The following is a 21,903-nucleotide window of genomic DNA, read 5'->3' as shown; positions in this document are numbered from 1 at the left end:
TTAAGCTGTTGGCAATATAATAAAGAAGAAAATAGAACTCTGCCCCCTCTAATTTCTAGTTTAGAGACAGACATTAAGTAGTACATTAAGTAAAAGGATGGTTTGGAAGTAAAAGAGTTTCTTAAGGACTTGTTATTTTAATTACTCAGGGAAGTTCATCTGATAAACGAGACATTTCAGGAAAGATCAGGCCACATATCTGGATATTCTAGGCAAGAGGAACAGCAGTGTGGCATACCTGAGGTTACAGTGTTTGGCATGAGGAATTGCAAAGGAAGATGTTGATGTAGCTGAAGCAAAGACCTTCAGGGGGAGAACACATGAAGGGAATAATATAGAAATGTGAGAGTATATATACACGTTCTGTAGTTTACATAGTACAGTATGTGCACATCTACATATCTAACTATAGTCTTTTGTATACACGTACCATATATGTGAATATTAAAATCCATAAGTAAGGCTCTGTTTGACTAATCCTAGCAGTTGACTTCTGTGATAAAGAATAATAAAAATGTTTACAGACTCCTTTTAAGGTGACTAGTGGAAAAAAAAAGATTTGAAGTAGTTATATTTCAGTTTTAGTAACTGTATAGTAGAAGAATTCACTAAAGAAATACACTTGAAGAGTGAGCAGGGAATGTGAAAATTCAGGTAAGAGAGAGCAAGTTCCATCACAGCATATTGGAAAATGGTTCTGTAATGGAGGCTAAAGATAGAAGGATTTTTGACAATTGTGGGATGCGTTGTTTCCACCCTGCGTGAAGTAGGTTTAGCTGTGGTAGTGTTGTGTTGTAGAGAACTTGGAGGCTAATTTAGAGACTGGTTCGTGATATGGGATGAGTGAGACCCCTACATCACTTATTTAACAGAAGAGTCAGATTAATGTGTTTCATTGTTGATGGTCTCAATTGCGGAGTATTGATTATTGCGCATTGCAGAACAATTTATTTTCCTCTTTGATAGTAATGTTTACCAAACCTCTTAGGCACAGTGACGGCCTTCCCAAATGTCTTGGAGAGAGATATTTCTCGAAACAGTAGCTGAGGTTTGTCTTTGAAACAGCTTGTGGGAGGGAAGTAGGCTTTTCTGGAGGGTTAGGATAGCCACTGATGGGATATGGACTGTGTATTAATACATGCAGAAGTAGAGGGTGTTTTTTTGGTGGGGGGGGGGTTAGTTTTGAAAACTAAGAGTCTAAGCACAATTACTTTTGATGCCATTGTAAGGAAGTAGTTGCTACATTTAAGCGGGGTAGTGTGCATCAAGATAGTTTCTTAGAAGAATATAGGAGAAAAATCTAGGAATGTAAAGTCAAATATGAGAGAGTACTTACTATTGGATTTTTTTAGGGGTGGAACAGTACCAGATTGAAGTCAGAACCTTATACATGTTAGACAAACACTCTACTACTTGAGCCAGTCTTCCAACTTTTATACTTTACTATTTTAGAGACAGTGTTGCTACCTTTGCTCATGGCTGGTTTCAAGTTGAGACCCTCTTCCTTCCTCCTCCTAACTCATGTTTCACCTCCTCCAGTTACCTGTGTGAATCACCATACCCAGGAAACCAGCCTGCCTGTCTCCCTCCCTTTCTCCCTCCCTCCCTCCCTTCCTTTCACTTTACTTTTCCTCCTTTCTTCCTTGTATTTGGTTTTTTTTTTGGTTAGCATACATTTGCAAAAAGGTGGTTTCACTGTGACATTTCCATATGAATACAATATACTACATCAACTTCATCCCCTCCATCACTTTCCATATAGAGTACTTTGACTATATTTATCTGCGCTTACTCTATTTAGGTATCCGCTGCCACTGATACTAGCTCCCCAACAAAATCTGTTTTACCCTATCATAAACTAAAACTAATTATAATTAAGAAATCAAGTTTGAGCTCACTGTGTTGACATACACCTGGAATCACAACACTTGGGAGGCTGAAGAAGGAGGAGTATTAAGAGTTTGAGGCCAGCCTGGATTACATAAAAAGTGGCATAAATAGGCTTTACCCTATTGTATTTGAAGCAAGATAAGTTCAGTGCTACAGGACAAGTGTTAAGGCAGTATGAAATTCAGAGAAGGCAGTGATAAAATTCCACTTGCTTTTTTTTTTTTTAAATTTCCGAAGCGGAACCAGGAATCCCAAATTGAATTTATTAGTTTAATTTTTGTTGCAAGTAGTCTGAATTGCGAAAAGACTTTGGTCATTCTGCTATTTTGTGGGCATTCTGTTGTGCTTTGTTCTTTAAGCAGTGTTAGCCAGAGTAGCTCTGTATCTAAATACATTGAACAAATGATACTTTGTTTCTACAAATAATTGGGCTTTCTAAAGCAAGCATTTGAAAATTGTAAGCTGTAATGTTGATTATATTGCCCTTCCTTATTAGCAGTCAAGGCCAAGTTAGGTCTTTTGAACTCATTTAGGGAGAAGGGTAAAGAAAATAATAAAATGAGGTAAATTTGATCAAAGAACATACACATCTATGTGAACACACAGTGGAAACTCCTTTGTACACTTAATGTATGCTAATATTTTTAAAATTAAATTTCTATCTGATCATTAAGAGTTAAAGACAAAGTGGAAAAATTATGAGTCATGAATAACTCATTTTTTCCTTGATGCTAGTTAAGCTTAGATGTTTGTTCATTAAGATGTTTGTTCATTATATTTGATACATATGTTAAAATGATTCATGGCTTGGACTTCCTATTGTTTCCTTAAATTGAATCATATTTTGTCTTTATTGAATATGTCAGTGATTATCTGTTAAGCATATTTTAGATAATATCTGAGGTCTGTCTATTTCTAGCTGTTCTCTCCCCAACTTGGGTGAAACCATTGTGTTACATAGTAGTCCTTTTGAATTTGAAATAAAAGATTAGAACTTACATTGCTTTAGCAGTGTTCACAGCAATACTTAAATGATAGTGTCTAACTCATTTCTGGCTTAGAAATTTATGCAGTAAAAACTTAATTCATTTTGTTTTACCATAATTAGCTAGATATCAACTAGTAATCTGTGTTAACACCATAGAATTGAGGGGAAAAATGAGAATTATTTTATATAAACAACTACAATCTTATGCAATCATAGACCATGTTCTGTAATTTTCCTTTTAGTGTAAATATAGTACTCTTGGGAAGATTTTCATGGAAGTAATTCATTTTCAGCTTATTTATGCTTCTCTGTGTTAAAATTTTACTTCTTTATTTTTGTTATGCTTGGGTTTTGAACTCAGGGCCTTGATTGCTAAGCAGGATTGGATTCGTACCTTCAGCCCTGATTTTTGCTTTGTGTTTTTTGAGCTATGCTCTTGCTTTCTGCATGGGTGCAACTTGTGTTAGGCGTCCTGGTAGCTAGTATAACTGGCATATTCCACCAATCCACCTCTTTGTTGAGAAAGGTCTCAGAAATTTTTTCCTGCCCAGCTGGCCTCAAATCCTGAACCTAACACTATCAGGCTCCTCCCAAGTAGTTAGGATTGCATACATGAGTCACTAGTGCCCAGGGTAGAAATTCATTTTAAAGGGATGACTAAATTAATACTGGTAAGAGAACTAAAAGTTCCTTAAGACTTTGAAACAATTCCTTTTAAAGTGGTTATAGTTCTTGACAGTGAATTACACCATAAAGAAGTTTAGTTCTCTTTGTGTTATTATTGATCAGTCCTGTATCAATCAAGTATCTACTTGTTCATAATGGTCTCAGTTGCGCCCCTAAGAGTTTTAACCAATTCTTCAAACTGTCCATTGTTACTCCTCTTTATTAGATTTTTTTCTGTTTGTATATAAATCTGACATTAACAATAAATTAAAATGAGAGTAATTGATCATCTTAATTTTTTTTATTGCAGACTTAATTCAGTGCACAAATGAGATGAATGTGAACATCCCACAGTTGGCAGACAGTCTATTTGAAAGAACTACTAACAGTAGTTGGGTGGTGGTCTTCAAATCTCTCATTACAACTCATCATTTGATGGTATATGGAAATGAGGTAAGAACAGTTTTTGTTAGCAAGCATATTAGTGTGATGTCTGATTGTTCAATTTGCTTTTCTCCAAACAAAACTTCAGTAACTTGGCAACTGAATAATACAGATCAAAAGGGCCAGATGATTAGCCAGGAATATAATTTTATATCCTGAAACTTGAGGAAAGGTGGCCTGTAAATTAAAAAATAGAAATTGGGCCAGAGCACAGAGGATTTTAATAATGAGATCAAGAATCAAAATGTGGGTTCTGTAGGTGGCACTGATCTTTGCAGTCCTGGTTTGTAGGTGATGTATTTGTATTCACTTGCCTTTTAAAATTAGATTCCAAACACATTTCTGTTTTATACCATGAGGTTGTCTTTGGAAGTACTTCGCCTAGTTCATGGTTGTGATGTTAAAGACTGATAATGACATTTGGCTGAGAGGGACTGATTAAAATATTTCTTTATTATGTTATGGCTGAATCCTTTGTTGCTCAAAAGGGTAACAAGATAGATAGGTTGTTGAAGTTTTATCTTTGGAGAGAATCATTTTATTTTCTATAATATTTTTGGCTAAGCACCATACATACTTTTTCTCAGTTACTGTACTTATTGTGAAATGGTGTTTAAAAAAAAGCTTTCTAAGAATGCGTGAATGAAAGTAGATAAAATGAAAAAGTATGCAGTCCAGAATAGCTGCCATAGGAATTAGGTGGGACTTCAACCATTGTTACTAGATTTCTGAATATAATGACTTTCTGATATCTAGCATTTTCCTGTTACCTTTACCTTTAAGGTCATGAGACAATAATCTCTGACAAATGCCAATGCAGCATTATTGCATTTCAGAATTAAAGCAGGAACTTACTGGTGATTTATATCATTCCAAGAAATCATACTATTGTCTAAGAATATAATTTCTTTTGGTACTTTTCTGAAAGCATTTGTATTTTCAGTAGCTATGATCATAATTTAGATAAAAATATATTTGCCTTGTTTAGATGTTATAAGCATTGCTATAATTGGTATTAGTATTTGGTTATCATCTTTATATAATTCCATATTCCATTATTTTATTAACTATATAACTTGCTGAAAATTGAGGGTTTTTTTTTTGTATTATTTATGCTACAGCCCATGTTTAGGGGTTAATTGGCAGTTTTTCATTTTTAAAAATGATTCCTAGGAGTGCTACCTGGAATATGACTTACTAATTCAGTTAGATGCAACAACGTTTAGGAGGTGTTATTCAATTCTTTTCTAATTCACTAAAACAGTTTATAGAGCCCAATTGAAGTGTTCGGGTATACTAACTTAATTGTAATTCAAAGTTATTTTGATTCTAATTATAATATGTATTTTTATCATTAATAGGCTTACTTGAGATCATGATTGCAAATCTTGTTTTGAAGAACTTCAGGCGTCTATAATTTTTTTTTTTACAATTTTCTGTTATAATTTAGTTTATAAAAAGAAAAAAGTCACAAGTAGAGGCAACACATAAATAGGCAAAGAAAAGAGCTTTCAGAAATTGTAAGTGAAGTGATAACTGGGAGGAAGAAGTTGATAGGCAAAAGAGATACTGATTGATATTCTGTGTAATTGGGTGACAGAAGAGGAAATACAGCATTTTAGTATGCTTATTTTTAGGTTTTTTTTGGGGGGGGGGAACAAGCTATCACTTGGACATGTGATCTTCCTACTTCAGGCTCCTGATTGCTGGGATTACAGGTGTGTACCACCATGCCTGGCACAGTGGGCTTATTTTTTTAGTTTAAATTTTATTGGTGTCAGTACTAGGGCTTGAACTCAGAGCCTAGGTGCTTTCCCTTAGCTTTTTTGCTCAAGGCTGGTGCTCTACCATTTGAACCACAGTTCTGCTTCTGGCTTTTTGGTGGTTAGTTGAAGATTAGAGTTTCAGGGATTTTCTTCTGCCCAGACTGGCCTTGAACCTTTATCCTCAGATTTCAGACGCCTGAGAAGCTAGGATTACAGGTGTTAAGCCACCAGTGTCTGGCTTCGATGTATTTTTAAAAATAAATTACTATTTCATTTTCCATAAATAGCTAATATTAACCCTATACTTCTTTTTTTAATGCTACTTTATACACTTTTCTCATTGTCACATGTGACTAGCTTGCAAGAGAGTATGCACTAGCTGTGGTATATAACAAAAAAAACCATGCAACAGCAATTCTCAAAGTGATCAGGGAAAGGAAGTAATTCCCTGCAGCAAAGAAATTTTTGTTGTTAGAGCCGGATGGGAATAATTGGTCTCTGGTATGTAGGAGCTACGACTGTTTCTAAACATAATATTATGCATAGGACAGTACCAAGCAACAAAGAAGTTTTTGTCCTGTATATTTTTAGTGTTAAGGCGGAAAAACCTGGATACAGAGAAAAATCTCAAAAAGTTGAGGCTGAGTGGGTATTTTGTCATAATGTTAAATTAGGTGGATAGGTACTTCTATCCCATTTTGTACTTTCCAGATGAATCACTTGGGCAGTCACTTTTGTGAGCATGATTTCTCATCGGTATTATGCTTATCCCTTAGTATGTAGATGATAAGTTGTAAGCAATAAATGAAAATGTGGAAAGATTTGTAGATGAAATTCCAAAAAGAGGTGAGCATAGGGCCAGTAAATATTTCAAACATATCCAACTAGTAGAAAAAATAATACAGTAAACTTTGGATGGTTCATTCTAATTTATCTCAGATCATATAGAATGAATACAATGAAGCCTTACTATAGCTAGGTTGGTGGCATGGTGCTCAATTTAGTACCATTTTGAATATCAGTAATCTTCTCTGAAAACATAGATCGCAACTTGAATAAATCTGTGTTTTTGTAGGTAAATACTATGATAAATGTAGGAAGGATTAAGAAAAATTAGATTTCTTATCCCTAGAAAGGTAGCTGAAATGGCCTGATAGGTTAAAATATTTGCATTCTGCATTCATTACTAGTAAGCAAAAGTTAAGAAATGTGATCTCAAAGCCTGCAAAATCCATACTGTTGTTGTTGTTATTGGTGGTGGTGGTGGTGGTGGTGTGTGTGTGTGTTTCCTTTTCTGCTTCTTAGGAGTAGCAAGGGAGGGGGTACCAAAAGGGAGGGAGGTAGGGTGAACAAATGCAGTCACGGTATTCTGCATATTTGTGGGCAGCAATGAGAGAGGGAGGAACTGGGAAAAATCAAAGGAAGGAGTGGCATTGTCCAAAAGAGAAATGTACACATTACCTGAATTGTGAAGTGGTAACCTCTTTGTTCAACACCTTAATAGTGACAATAAAATTATGTTTTAAAACCTCATGCTGTTACTGTCATAGCATAATTAATATTTTGAAGCCGATTCTTTCAGGATATGATGAAATGAGAGTTTTTGATTTGCTAGTTCTTCAGAATTCTGGCTTGTTGATTTGGGGTAAGATCAGGTGAACAAGAATGAATTGGGATGTTAAGCAAATACTAAGCCACTACAAATATTTTTTTTAAAAAAGGGAATTTTAACAACTAAATTTGAAAGGAATTTCTTTAGTTACCAGTTCTGAGGTTATAAAGGAAAGTTATGGTAATATTCATGGTAAGTACGCCCATTGGAAGCATTTTCAGTGTATTTTGTAAAAGGTGTACTCTGTATATGTATGCAGATACATGCTGCTGCTGGCACTTGAACTTGGTCTTGCTTAGCTTTTTTTGCTCAAGTCTAGCAATTGAGCCACACTTTGATTTCCAGTTTTTGCTGTTAATTAAGAGATAAATCTTGTGGACTTTTCTGCCTGGGCTGCCTTTGAAACTCAGTTCTCAGATCTCAGCCTCTTGAGTAGCTAGGATTATAGCATGAGCTACAAATGTCCAGCTAAAAAGGGTGCGTATATATATATATATATATACATATATATATATTTGTACATATATGTATATATATCTCCTGAGAAACTTTTTAAATATTTTTAGCTGGAGACTAAGTGAAAATAGATGTCAGTGCACCATTGTTAATCATAGTAAAAATTGGAAAGAACTTTAATGCCAGAAATGCAGTAGATGCATAATGATATATTTAATCATTGGAATACTAGAACATCATTTAAAAATGAACAAATGAGATTTACATTTACTAAATGGATAATTCCTTGTGGAAAATTGAGTTAAAATGCACATTGGAAAATAATAAGTATATTCTTATTAATTGAAAATAGAAATAAAATTAAGTGCCAGATAGGCATAGTGATGTGGTCTGTAATCCCAGATACTTGAGAGGCTAAACAGGTGACCGCTTGAACCCAGGAGGTCAAGGTCAATTGTGTAACAACATAACAGGACCCTTTCTCAAAATAAATAAAATACAGATGCAATCTGAATATGATTAGCTATGGTTCTAGTATGCTATAGGAAAACTAAAATTACTGGTTGGGATGCTTATTTCTTTATATTATCTTGATGAATAGTATAACTTGGGAATTAGGGTTTAATGTATTCTTATGTACTAATAAATGTGTATTATTTTTAGATTTGTCAACTACTTATTAAAAAGAGTGAAGATGATAAATTTAAAGTAAATAAACGTATGTTAATTATCATTTTCCCTCTTACTTTTCCAGTCAGTTTGTGAGATGGCAATACCTTAATTTGATGTTTATTTGTTTTCCAGCGTTTTATTCAGTATTTGGCTTCAAGAAACACATTGTTTAACCTAAGCAATTTTTTGGATAAAAGTGGACTGCAAGGTAAAGACAACTTACTATAGAATAATCTAGAGTATCCCATATAAAAATAGTTGTACAGAAAGTCAAGAGTATCCCCATATAAAGATAATTGCAGAATTGAACTCTTAGCATGTTATTGTTTAGTTCTTTTTGTTTTAGTGAGGGTTATAATGGGGAACAAATCTTTTAGTTTGAATAATATGGTTGATTTTGGCTTTGTACCTAACATCTTGACATTGGAGAGGCATTACAGGCTAGTTGAGAGAATTCTAGAGTTGGACTGTTTGGGTTTTTGTACTCTGTGTGTGTGTGCGCGCACACATGCATGCATGCGTATGTATACACACACATATATTTTTCTGCTTAAATGGTCCTGGGATTTCAACTCAGGACCTCCTGCTCAATTAAACTGGTGTTCTACCATATGAAGTATGCCTCTAGTTGGATAAACTGTTTAGGTTTGAATTTTTTCTTCACCACTCACAGTTGTATGAACTTTTTTTTTCTTTTTGCCAGTCCTGGGGCTTGGACTCAGGGCCTGAGCACTGTCCCTGGCTTCTTTTTACTCTGCCACTTGAGCCACAGCGCCACCTCTGGCCATTTTCTATATATGTGGTGCTGGGGAATTGAACCCAGGGCTTTATGTATACGAGGCAAGCTCTCTTGCCACTAGGCCATATTCCCAGCCCAGTTGTATGAACTTTAATAAGTTGCTTTACCTCTCTGCATCTGTAAAAAGTCCCTTTCCAAGAGGGCTGTCATGAGGTTTAATAACTGTAAAGTACTTAGAACAACACATAGCCTACAGGAAACAATGATACAAATAGATTAACAGGAATAATACCAATCTATCAGCTAAGGTGTGTATGCAGAAACTTTATAAAGTCTTTATATTAGGCAGAAACTAAAAGCAAGGAAGAACATGGAATAACCTATTTCAGAAGATTACTGTAAGCAGCACAACTATCCTTCATATTTGGTAAAACCTTTCTATGATAAACAACTGAGGAGGATTCATGAACTAAGCTAGCACTTCAGAAGATACTTAAAAGAATCACACAGAACAGAAAGATAAGTTCTACCATAAAACTATAGGAAAGGCTAAATCTCACTATATCAGTAGATTTAAAAAATGAGGATTAAGAAATAAACATTACAAAATCAACAAAATGACAGGAATTAAAGAAAACAACAACAAAGAAAACCCCAAAGCACCTTATACTTTAGTGATTGCTTGTCTCAGTAAGTCTGTACATTTTTGCTTCTTCTACTTTACAAAGACAAAAGCAAGGACTAGAGGCATAGTTCAAGTAGTGGAGTACTTGCTTTACAAGTACAAGGCCCTGGGTTCAATGTTGATTAAGAAGCAGAATGAAGATATTTTAGTGAAATTTTAAGAGGAATAGTTTTAAAGCCACATTAAGATCTGCTTTGAAAAAAAAAGTTTTAAGCTGAATATAATATGAAATTCTTTTTTAGTTACTAATTTACAACACTTAGTAGGCTTGGGATATCAAGATGAACTATTGAATAAAAGTTGTCTCATAGGCAAAGTGAGATTTTAATCATTTATGAAAACCTTTCTGTTTCTTCAGGATATGATATGTCTACATTTATTAGGCGATACAGTAGATACCTAAATGAAAAAGCAGTTTCATACAGACAAGTTGCATTTGATTTCACAAAAGTGAAGAGAGGGTGAGTTATGTTTGCTTGCTTTGACATCTAATTCAAAGTACATTACAAATTAATGGCGTTTTAGCCTGTTTTGAAAGGTGAAACACAATTTTTTTTTTGGTCGGTCGTGGGCTTGAACTCTGGTCCTGGGCGCTGTCCTTGAGCTCTTCAGCTCAAGGCTAGTGCTCTTCCACTTGAGCCACAGCAACACTTCTGGTTTTCTGGTGGTTAATTGGAAGTAAGTGTCTCACAGACTTTCCTGCTTGGGCTAGTTTTGAACCACAATCTTCAGATTTCAGCCCCTGAGTAGCTAGGATTACAGGTATGAGCCACCGGTGCTCGGTTTGAAATTCATTTTTGTTTGAAAGAAGTGTATCAGATGCTTTGTGAAGTGAGAATTTAAAAGTTTTTACTTTTAGAACCTTACTGAAATATAATTTGTATAATGTAAAATTCTCCCTCTTAAAGTCTATAATTTGGTGATTATTCATGTATGTAATTCCAGAACATTTTGTTCATCTCCTACCTATTAGTAATTTCCCATTCCTTTTTTCCTCCAGAACCCAACAATCATAAAACTGCTTTCTGCTTCAAGTCTTTGCCTATTGTGACACTGATCTAAGCAGAACCAAATGTTCTGTTTTGAGTTTAACTTCTTTCATTTAACATAATGTATTAAAACTGAAGTATCCATTATAGTGTATATTATCCCTTATGGTATATGTGCATTCTTATAGCCAATATGTTATGGTATGAATATAAATCATATTCTTATCTGAACAATTGAGTGAGGTAGCTTTTGCCTATTAGGAGAAATTTTATCACACGAATGTATACAATTTGGTATATCCTTCCACTTCTCTTGCATTTACCTAGGAGTGGAATTGCTAGATGATAGGCTAACCTTAATTTTAGAGTTTGGGGGAGCTGAAAAAATGTTTTTCAAAGTATTTAAAACCATTTTACATTTCTACCAGAAATGCACTAGAGTTCAGTTGGAGTGGGTAATAATAGTGAGCATTATTAGCCATTTGTATATCTTCTTTGGAAGAATGATTTTTTTCAGATCTCTTGCTCTTTTTTAAATTAAGTTAATTTTTTTCTTGGCTAAATTGCAAGAATTTTTTTTTTTTTTTACAAAGTATTCTTTCCCCCTTTTCTGTGGTCTGAAATACTAAGTGGAAAAGTTTTGAAATAATTTATAAGTTTTAAATTGTATACTGTTCTGAGTTGTTTGATGTAATCTCATGCTGTCCTGTTCTGTCTTGGAGCACGAACCATGTGTTTGAACAGGGTATACATTACTGCATTTTTACTCATATGTCTGGTTTTTTATTGTGTGTAGGGTTTAATTTTAATACATTCACTGGGCATTTGAGATTACCCCCTCATATGTAAGTGTGAATTAACTATTGTATATTCTAGATGCCGGCTACTTAGTGACATATCTAATTTGCAAATACTTTATCCCCTCCTGTAGCTTATCTTTTTCATGATGATGTTTTGTGAAGAGCGAAAGTTTTTAATAATAAAACGATTTGATTTATTCTTTGTTTTACTTTGGTTGCATGTACTTTTGATATTATATCTAAGGAACATCGCTTAGAACAGTGTTGCAAAAATTTACTTTGTGCTTTAAGAAATTTTTAGTTTTAGCCCTTATGTGTAGGATTTTTAATGTGTTGGAAAAATTTGAGGTATGTTAGGAAACAAAGCTCCAGATTCATTGTTTTGTATATGTCTATCCTGTTGCCCAAGCATCATTTTATGAAAAGAGTAATTGCCCATAAATGTGATTTATTTCTGGATTCTTTTGTTCTATTGGTCTGTATGTCTGTCCTCATACCAGTACCACACTAACTTGATTACTGTTATTTGGTAGTGAGTTTTGAAATGGGAAAGTGAGTCTTCCAACCATGTTCTGCTTTTTCAGGATTGTTTTGCTCCTTTGCAATTCCATGTGAGTTTTAGGATCAGCATGTTAGTTTTTGTAGAGAAAGTAACTGGTGTTTGAAAGTAGGCATTGGATGAGTTCCATGAGTTTGGGGAGTAGTGCCATTTTAAACACCTTGTTTCTAATCCACAAACATGATAGTCTTTCTCTGAAGATCTTCCATTCTCTTTTTGTTTCTTTTGTACTTAAGATTCCTTTTGAGTGCAGAAGGTAGATTGATTTTTTTTTTTCTGCATCTTCCATGTAGTCAATTTTTAGTACAGGAAGTAATCCTGGGAATTATACATGACTAGTACTTTGGTTCCTCATAATATCTGATGTGCAGATTTTTTCCAAGGATTAGGCTAATACCACAGGTGAAATTTCATCACTGAAGGAACAGGGATTGCCCCTTTAGTTGTGAGGCCTGTTTAGAAGTCCAACATTTGCAGAACTACTTGTGGGCAAATGCCTTTCTGAACTGACCTGATATTGAAACAGCCCCACGATCTGAGCAATTGATATGTCCTCTTGAAAGTTAAATTATTAAACTCAAACAACAACAACAACAAAAGGTTCAGATACAGAAGTAACTTCTTTCTTATACAAAAAAAGCCGAATTCAAATGTTTTATGTCACCTTTCCAAATTAATCAGGTGATCAAACTATTTTCCACTTGTGCTTATAGTAATATTTAACTTTAATGTGTGTTCAGTAATCCTCATCCTGAAGATATTTGTAGATTCCAGAATATAGAAATAGGAACTCTCACCCCATCCACCCGATTTGAAGGGGCCAAGTCTTGAGAATAGTTGATGCATTTCTATATCAAATATGGACAGCTTTGAGCCACAACTCCCATTTCTTTTTGCTTTAGTTATTTTTCAGACAGGATCTTGTACTTTTGTCCACATTGACGTTCCTACCTATGATTTCAGCATAACTGGGACTACAGGTATATATTACTGTTCCTGGCTTTTGTTGAGTAGGGTTACTATTTGCCTAGGCTAGCCTCAAACCATGATCCCAGTTTTTGCCCCCCAATTTGCTGGGATGATAGAATGCTTCACTGTGCTCAGCCTTAGAACAACCTTTTTAATTTTATGAGGATAGGCCTTGGTTAGGCAAAATTTTGGGTCAGACACCATAACTGAATGGGAACCAAAAAGTATTGAAATGAAATTATTCACATACATAAGTGCATATGTTTGCATCAGATTATATAAATAGAAAAATACTACAAATTGAGAGCATGACAGCAATTAAAACTTGTTGCATTTTAGTAAGAACTTCATAGACTTAAGTTTTAGAGAAGACTTGTAAGTAAATACTATTTTTTTTTAATGGTCTTGCTATTGCCTAGGCTGGCTCTGAACTCCTACCTTAAGCTCAGTTTTTATGTTTATAAAAGTAATGTTAAACTGCTACTATAGCCAGCTAACTTATCAAAAATAACATTTGGGGCTCTCTAATCTTTGCTGAGCAAATAGGAATAAAAATGTGTGTATGAGCACACATAGGAAATTCTGTGTAAGAGTATTTTGAAGGGAGAGGATTTTGAACCAAGAGGATTCTGAAGAAAGTGTTTACAACAATGATCCGTGAATTTCTAGGCTAAGTAAAAATGAGAAATTTTTTGTCTCAGTGTGGGTAGTGGTGTTGATATGTTGGGTTTTTTTTTGTTTGTTTGTTGTTGTTGTTTTGCTATGGTGATAGCTGGCCAAAGCATTTGAAAGTTTAAAAGGTTACTGTCATAGAACAAGATGTTAGGATTTTGTCGCTTTCTCCTATTTGGGAGCTTAGGCGTAGGGATGGGATAATGTGTGTGTGTAGGTAGGGGGCGGCAGTAGGACGGGATAATGGGTGTGGGGTAGGGTAGGGATGGGATAATGTTGGGGAGGGCAGTGGGGAGGCAGTGAAGTTAGGATCTGACTAGGATTAGGGACTGTTATAAAGGGACTTGGAAATCAGGTGTTGGATTGGTCATTTTTTTGATGCCGAGTCCACCATAACAAGACTTCTGTAATGAAGAAATGACCAGATTGTCAAAAAAGGATTTTAGTACTAAAAGAGAGGGAGAGTTAGAAGTGATGGTGATTAACTGTGTAACTCCGAGGCCAGCCACTACCTCAAGAAACCAAATCACACCAAAAACAACTACTTCCCCCACCCCCACCCCCCTTTTTTGCTGGTCCTGGGATTTGTACATAAGGCCTGGGTGCTGTCCCTGAGCTCAAGCCTGGTGCACTACCACTTGAGCATCACTCACTCTACTTTTGGCTTTTTTTAAGTAGTTAATTGGAGAGTAAGAGTCTCACAGACTTTCCTGCCCGGGCTGGCTTTAAACTAGGATCCTCAGATCTCAGCTTCCTGTGTAGCTAGGATTACAGGTATGAGCTACTGGCACCAGGCAATACTACTCTTTTTTTTTTTTTTTCCAGTCCTGGGGCTTGGACTCAGGGCCGGAGCACTGTCCCTGGCTTCTTCTTGCTCAAGGCTAGCACTCTGCCACTTGAGCCACAGCGCCACTTCTGGCCATTTTCTGTATATGTGGTGCTGGGGAATCGAACCCAGGGCCTCATGTATACGAGGCAAGCACTCTTGCCACTAGGCCATATCCCCAGCCCCCAATACTACTCTTAATATCATTTATTTAATGCTAGATTAGATTGGCTTGGTAAGATTGTCTTTACTTTATAATAAAATCATTTTCTTTTTACTTTCTGCGAAAAAGGAAATTTTTGATTTATGAATAACATCATATACACACACTCACACACATATGCACATAAAACTTTATTTCCTGGAGCTGGGAGTAGAACCTGAGGTCTAGCACCTCCAAGGCAAGTATTTGACCTGAGTTTCATTGCCAGCCCTTTTGAAAGTCTCAGTTGTCTAGGATGGCCTCAGACTGGATTCTCATACCTCAGACTGAATGCTAAGAGTAATAGGATTACAGGTATGTGCTGCCATGCCTGGCTTATAGATAAAATACTTCAGAGCAAACAGTGCTTGGAAGTTGGATTCAAATTCTGATTCCATGTATAATGTGTAATAGTGTAGTGGTTTTTGAGGCAAAATATTTTTATTTGTTTTTTTTTTTTTAAAAAGGTAGCTAGGCGCCGGTGGCTCAGTTCTGAAATCCTAGCTTCTCAGGGAGGCAGAGATTTGAAGATTGGTTCATACCAGCCCAGGCAGGAAGATCTGTGAGACTCTTGTTTCCAGTTAACCACCAACATGCTAGCGGTGGAGCTGTGACTGGAGGTAGAACACCAGCTTCGAGCGAAAAACTTAATGCACAGCGCCCGGGTCCTGCGTTTCAGCCATAGTACAAGCGCATGCACACATGCACACACAAACAGTTGGTAAAATTGAGTTTTACACACTGGTTGCGAATCGTGGTTTCTTTTTGTGAACAGTACACTGTCCTATATAATGTAGTAAACTTTTGCTCTTAAGTCTCATGTTTTTTATCTTGTTTTCATTTTTAAATGAACACATTGATATTGGTTATATTGTATTGCCTGCTTTTATTTGTACTTTTTTTGTTTGATATTTTAAGTTCAGTAATGATTTAAAAATATGTAACATTTTATTATAACTTTGTTCTCTTGTAAAGGCCAGAAATGAGTCCTAGTAGCAAATTCACTTATTTTATTTTTTTAAATAGGGCTGATGGAGTTATGAGAACAATGAACACAGAAAAACTCTTAAAAACTGTACCAATTATCCAAAATCAAATGGATGCACTTCTTGATTTTAATGTAAGTTGCTTATACATTTGTAATTGAATGTTGTATTTCATTGCCTAGAATGATGTTATCAAACTAAAGCTTAATTCCTGTTTTTGTGTAGCTGAGCTAAGAATGGTATTACCCTTTTTAAATCATTTAAAGAACAAGTAACCGTACTTTGTGCCAGGTAAAAATTATATGAAATTCAAATTTCAGTGTCACAATACTGTTACAGAAGTATAAAAACAGTGGTTTGCCAACTGTCCCCAGTTGCTTTGTGTTAGAGTTGAATAGTAGCAGTAGAGGTCATGCGGTCTCCAATGCTTCAAATGTCCCTGGTCCTTTACAAACAAACAAAAAGCTTCAGATTCCTTTTCTACAGCGCAAGGCATTATTTTGTTTGAGTAGATTCATAGGATCCTACTGTATTTTTTTTTCACTTAATGAACCATTGTATCTATGTAAAATTACTTATTCATTTCAATGTCTGTGTTATGCCTCACTGTAACAATTTACCGGGTCCTCCTATTGATAAATAATTAGTTCTTTTCTTAAAATAAGATTTTTAAAAATCAGTACTAAATACTATGCCTAAGATAAGTCTATCCTTCCTTGTAACCTGTTTGTGTAGTGGTTGCTTTGTCTGAAAAGAAATTGATGTTTCAAAGGATAGTGTAGTAAGTATTGCTGACATGCATTTAAAAATGTTGCCACTGTCAGTAGATCAACGAGCTTGTTTTCTTTCTTGGTCTTTTTGTTTTTTTTTTCTCTGTGTGTATGTCAGTACTGGGCCTTGAACTTTTAGGACTTGGGGCTTCTTGCCTTCTGTTGGTGAGCTACTACTTGAGTCTGGCATTTTGCTGGTAAATTGGTGATTGGCATTGACTTTTCTGACTCCAGGTCTCAGCTTTCTTAGTAGCTGGGATTACAGGCATGCGCCAGCCTTTTTGTTTTTTGGTTCTTGGAGGGAAGACTTGCTGTGAAGCCCGGGCTGGCCTGGGACTTACTGTGTAGCCCAGTTTGGCCTTGAACTAGCTATCCTTATACCTCAGCAAATGCTGTGATTACATGCATGTGCCGTCTTGCCAGGCTATCTTCAGTGAGTAAAAGCTGTCTTTCAGATAGGGGTTGTTTAAGAAACAGTATTCCAGTAATATAACTTAATTATTATATTTTAATTTATCTGATATGTATGTAAAGTTAAGCCTCTTTGCATGTTTTTAGCTATATTTTTGTTGTTTTGTAAATTGTCTTTCTTACTAGGATTCTTGCTGTGGGATGGTATCAGACCTATTAGCTATTCTACAGATTCTTATTTTTTTTTCCAGCTTGTTATCCTTTATCTGCTTTGAGCCTATGTTGAATCCTCCTTAGACACATATGTACACATAGCCACAGGACACAGGGGCATGCTCACAAATACAAACAGCTACAAAGATAAGAGCGCAGACAATTAAAATAATTTCCATGTACTAAATATTATCTAAAGTAGACTTAGAGTAATTTGCTTTACTCATTCTCTTTTCTTCTGTTTTGTGTGCGTGTGTGCTTGTGCATGTGCTTGTGTGTTGGTCCTGGGGCTTCAACTCAGGTCATGGGTACTGTCCTTGAGCTTCTTTTGCTCAAGGCTAGTGCTTTATGACTTGAGCCAAAGCACCACTTCCGGCTTTTTAGTAGTTTATTGGAAATAAGAGTCTCATGGACTTTTCTGACTGGGCTGGCTTCAATCCAGTCCTCAAATGACAGCCTCCTGTATAACTGGAATTCTAGGCATGACTCACTGGGCCCGACTTCTTCTTCTTCTTCTTTTTTTAAGTGGCTGGTGATTGGACTCAGATCCTCATGCACGCTGGGCAAGCAGCACTCTATCACTTATATGTATATCTAGCCCTTAAGTTTGTTTGGTAGGTAAATGAGTGCTATTATTTGCTGTAACATAATTATAAAAATTACAGAAATAATCTCTGTAATCATTTGTTGTGTCAGCTTCTATACCTGGACTTTTTTTTTTTTAATCATGGTCATTTAATTCTCCCAGTGACCTTATGAAATAATATTGGGAAAAGGTGTACTTAAAAAATATATGTCTTCTGCCTAACTTTGCTCAGTGCTTTTGTCATGGGAGTGGGTCATGTAATGACTAAACAACAGTTCAGTAAATCTTTTATGAGTTAATATGAACTTGTATCTAGGAAGGACCTACCTTTTAGACTGGAACATAGAGAACGTGCTGTATTGCACAAGGCCCTGCATAAGCCCAAGTCCTACCAAAAAGAAAAAGTTAAAGTTGGCGTCACTTTGCTCTTGGAAGCACTTAAAATTGTTATCTAGCTAAAGTCTAGAAATTTCAAAAGTTAAACGATAAATGACATTACTTTTCTCTTCATGACATCATTCTGATCTAATCTGAATATTTAAAAATTTGATTATTGTTTGTGGTTTTCATATGAGTAAGTGAACACTTATGGTAAGATTTTTGCAATATTTGCCTGGTAACTTATTGCAAGAAGTAAAATTCATAAATTAGAAATTTTAGATATAATTTATATTAAAAGACATTAAAATATGCCTATATATTTGAATAGGAGGGAAAGAAATCCTTCTGTCAGTGTCATTTGAAATGTAAGATTAGCTAATCTGTTTTCTTTCCTTTTCTTCCTAGGTTAATAGCAATGAACTTACAAATGGGGTAATAAATGCTGCCTTCATGCTCCTATTCAAAGATGCCATTAGACTATTTGCAGCATACAATGAAGGAATTATTAATTTGTTGGGTAAATTCTGCTGTAACCTAATTACATTTTTTCTCTTACCTGTGTCATATGCATAAGTAATATTGACTGAAGTTGTTAAAACTGTCAAAAAAGTCATTATGTTCATTTATTGTCATAACTTATATGGAAATAATTTTATGCCTGATTATATATGCAAGTGATTAAATTCTCATCTTTATAACTTGGATGCTCTGCCAGATGAAATTTATACTTCCAGATATAAATAATTTCTTACCTATTTCAATAATCTCTTAAAATTAAGTTGGGGTAAGGCAACAGACTTCTGTTACAAAGACTTAGTGGGGCAAAAACCCTAAAATTTTTTCCTCAGAGGAAAAACATCTTATTTCCTTAATTTATTCCATAATGAACTTTGTACAGCTATTTTTTTCTAAATTTAATTTTTTTAGGGAGTTGGTTTCCTGAATACTGAGCATACACTGTACTACTGAATTGTACACTTGTCCTTAAGTTTACTTTTAAACCCATCTTAAGCATTTATTTTTATGGGTGACTTTTGCTTTGAGCCACTTTAGGAATTTTGTGGTGTTGTGGATTTAGGATATTTGAGGTAAAGTTAATGTCACATAAAAATACTCATTTATTTTAATGGGATTTGCATGAGTAGAAAAATAACTACAAAGGTGCTGCAGTATCAGGTGTCAGATGTTAAGTATTTTTATTCAGTCTTCCTCTTCTCTCCACTTTACCCACTTAGAAATTAATTCATTTATACTTATTTTTTAGTACACTCTACCACATTTATTTAGCTGTCCTTTAGTTTCTGAGGATTGGGAAATTGGGTTTAATGAGAAATGAAGGGTTGTCTTTTTCTAACGTTGTGGAAAGCATAGTCCTCCACCCTGTGACTGGTATAAACGAAAGTTTGCTGGTGTTGACATACTGAATTTAAATGAGTGTTCCCAGTAACATTTGAACAGGCTTGTCCGATTGACAGGCTAATGTGTTTAGTGAATATATACTATGAAATAGATGTTCGTATTGGAGTTTGGACTCAGTGCTGAGCCATACCTGCAGCACGATGCTGTTTCAGGAGGAGTAAAGTATTTATGCATGTGGGTTTTGGGGGGAGAGCTGTTTTTTCTGCTGGTATTTTATTGTTACCTTTCCACACATTTAACAGTGTATTCCAATTAATCTCATCCCTTCTGTCAGCCTTCCTACCCTCTTTCCCCCATTATGATGTGTTTCTGTGTGCAAATATATGTATATATTTAAGGAAATTGAGAAGGAGTGTTGTGAAACAAAGCAATTATTATTTTTAATACCTCCTCTGATTTGCTTCAGATATCTAAATTAAGTTAATGCAAATATTTTGTATGTCTTTTGAGACAACTATTGCAATATTTTTGTAACCATTAATAATCTTCCTTGTTTGTGCCATTTTGTTGTGACTGAAAGTATTTTTCTGCTTTTTGCAGAAAAATATTTTGATATGAAAAAGAACCAGTGCAAAGAAGGTCTAGATATCTATAAGAAATTCTTGACTAGGATGACAAGAATCTCAGAGTTTCTCAAAGTTGCAGAGGTAAGTTGTCTTTAAAGTCTTGTGTCTCCAAACTTAATTTTATTTTTGTCCATGTGTATGGATTTTAAAGAAATGATTATCCAAGTGAATTTTCAATATAGTAAAGGACATGTCAAACCATACTAATATGCTCTATTCTGTAGCATGGTAAGAATGGTATAATACTGAATAAATATTGTTACTACAGAATATTGAAAAATAGTTTGCCTACTCTACAAAATAAGATGAATGTTAATATAGTGGCTTTAAGCTTTTATGTTTGGAATGGACATTCATTTTAGAAGGCTTATTTTAGTGTAATGGTGGTAAGTATTTAGTGTCGGTGCAAGTTCCTTTTCTTCAGGGATACCTGCAGCTGAGCCACATTCTTAGAATGTTTTTGTTGTCCTACAGAAGTAAATTTTGTATCTTAATAATTGGTTTAAAAACAACAACAAAACAGAACCATGAACAAGGTGCCAGTGGCTCATACCTGACATTCTAGCTTCTCAGGAGACTGAGATATGAGGATCTGCTTGAAGGCAGCTGGGGCAGGAAAGTCTGTGAGACTTTTATCTCCAATTAACCACCTAAAAGCTGGAAATGGAGCAGTGGCTAAAGTGGTAGATACTAGCTTTGAGCAAAACCTGAGGACTGGCACAAAGAGGAGAGAGTGGAGAAAGAGAAAAAGGGGAGAGAGAGAGAGCTGAGGAAGAAGAGATGAGTTATTGGATGATGTAATTTTGCAAATTGACTTTAAAAATAATTTTCTGAACTTATCATTAGAAGGCAGTTGTGGGAATTATTTCAAGCATTATCTTCTTAATAACAGAGAGACAAGCTCTTAAAATTTTTTGTTTTCTTTTTCTACACTGTCTATCCCTAACTGTAAGAAATGTGTCCCTAAGATATTTTGATCATTTGTGTCAAACTTACTACTCTTTAGCAAGTTAGTGACTTTAGGCTTTTATTTCATATGTAGTAATACTTTATTCTGTAGCAGATGAAAATGTTAGAACAGGATAATGAGATATTGGGGGGAAAATTCTTGTTAATAGCTATTTTATGATGCCCCATGCAAATTTGTTTTGGATTCAAAGATCTTTTAAGGAAAAAATAGTGATTACTTTTCCATTTCTTTAGGATCAGTCACATACTAAAACTATAAGGTATGATTTATGCTTTGATTCCAGTTACAATTGAATAAATTTTAACTTATTAAGCCAGATACAGTGGCTCCTGCTTATTATATACCAGTACTCCGGATGCTGAAAAGGATTGTGGTTTCAGGCAAGGCCAGGTTTGTCTTCATAGCTAGACTCACTCTATCTCAGAAAGGTTGTTTATTGACATTACCCTTGGCCTCCTATGTTCTTTGTATTTGGTAGCTACAGTTACTAACATACAATTTAAGCCCTCTTTATCTCCAAACTACTGGGTTGACCCAAATAGGATAAACAGTCTGCGCCATATGACTTAAGAAATTCACATTTCTCACAGTTCTGTTATGGTACTGTCTTTGGAGTTGCAGTGCATTAGGAGATCTTATTTGTTGGAGTAAAGGCCAGAGTCCAAG

At 35.1% G+C, this 21,903-nt stretch overlaps 1 protein-coding gene and 1 long non-coding RNA gene across 19 annotated transcripts in view; one reads left to right on the top strand and one right to left on the bottom strand.

Moving 5' to 3' along the window:
- The window catches only part of LOC125362171, a 28,764-nt gene extending 15,230 nt beyond the window's left edge, over window positions 1-13,534 (bottom strand). The window contains exons 1-2 of the long non-coding RNA XR_007213031.1: window positions 13,073-13,534; window positions 1,735-1,742 (exon numbers count right to left, since the gene is read on the bottom strand). This is a non-coding gene — a long non-coding RNA (uncharacterized LOC125362171). The remainder of the gene's footprint in view (window positions 1-1,734; window positions 1,743-13,072) is intronic.
- Picalm (phosphatidylinositol binding clathrin assembly protein) overlaps window positions 1-21,903 on the top strand; it is an 85,602-nt gene that overhangs the window by 22,311 nt on the left and 41,388 nt on the right. For all 18 annotated transcript variants that reach the window (XM_048360872.1, XM_048360871.1, XM_048360870.1 and 15 more), the window contains exons 2-7: window positions 3,855-3,997; window positions 8,627-8,702; window positions 10,277-10,379; window positions 15,962-16,055; window positions 18,688-18,799; window positions 20,242-20,348. In XM_048360872.1, coding sequence (XP_048216829.1) covers window positions 3,855-3,997; window positions 8,627-8,702; window positions 10,277-10,379; window positions 15,962-16,055; window positions 18,688-18,799; window positions 20,242-20,348 — 635 coding nt within the window. The remainder of the gene's footprint in view (window positions 1-3,854; window positions 3,998-8,626; window positions 8,703-10,276; window positions 10,380-15,961; window positions 16,056-18,687; window positions 18,800-20,241; window positions 20,349-21,903) is intronic.

The sequence above is a fragment of the Perognathus longimembris genome, chromosome 13 (genome assembly GCF_023159225.1).
Source record: "Perognathus longimembris pacificus isolate PPM17 chromosome 13, ASM2315922v1, whole genome shotgun sequence".
NCBI classification, from domain to species: Eukaryota; Metazoa; Chordata; class Mammalia; order Rodentia; family Heteromyidae; genus Perognathus; species Perognathus longimembris.
Note: the sequence above shows the minus strand (reverse complement) of the source record. Positions and strands in the feature narration are given on the sequence as shown.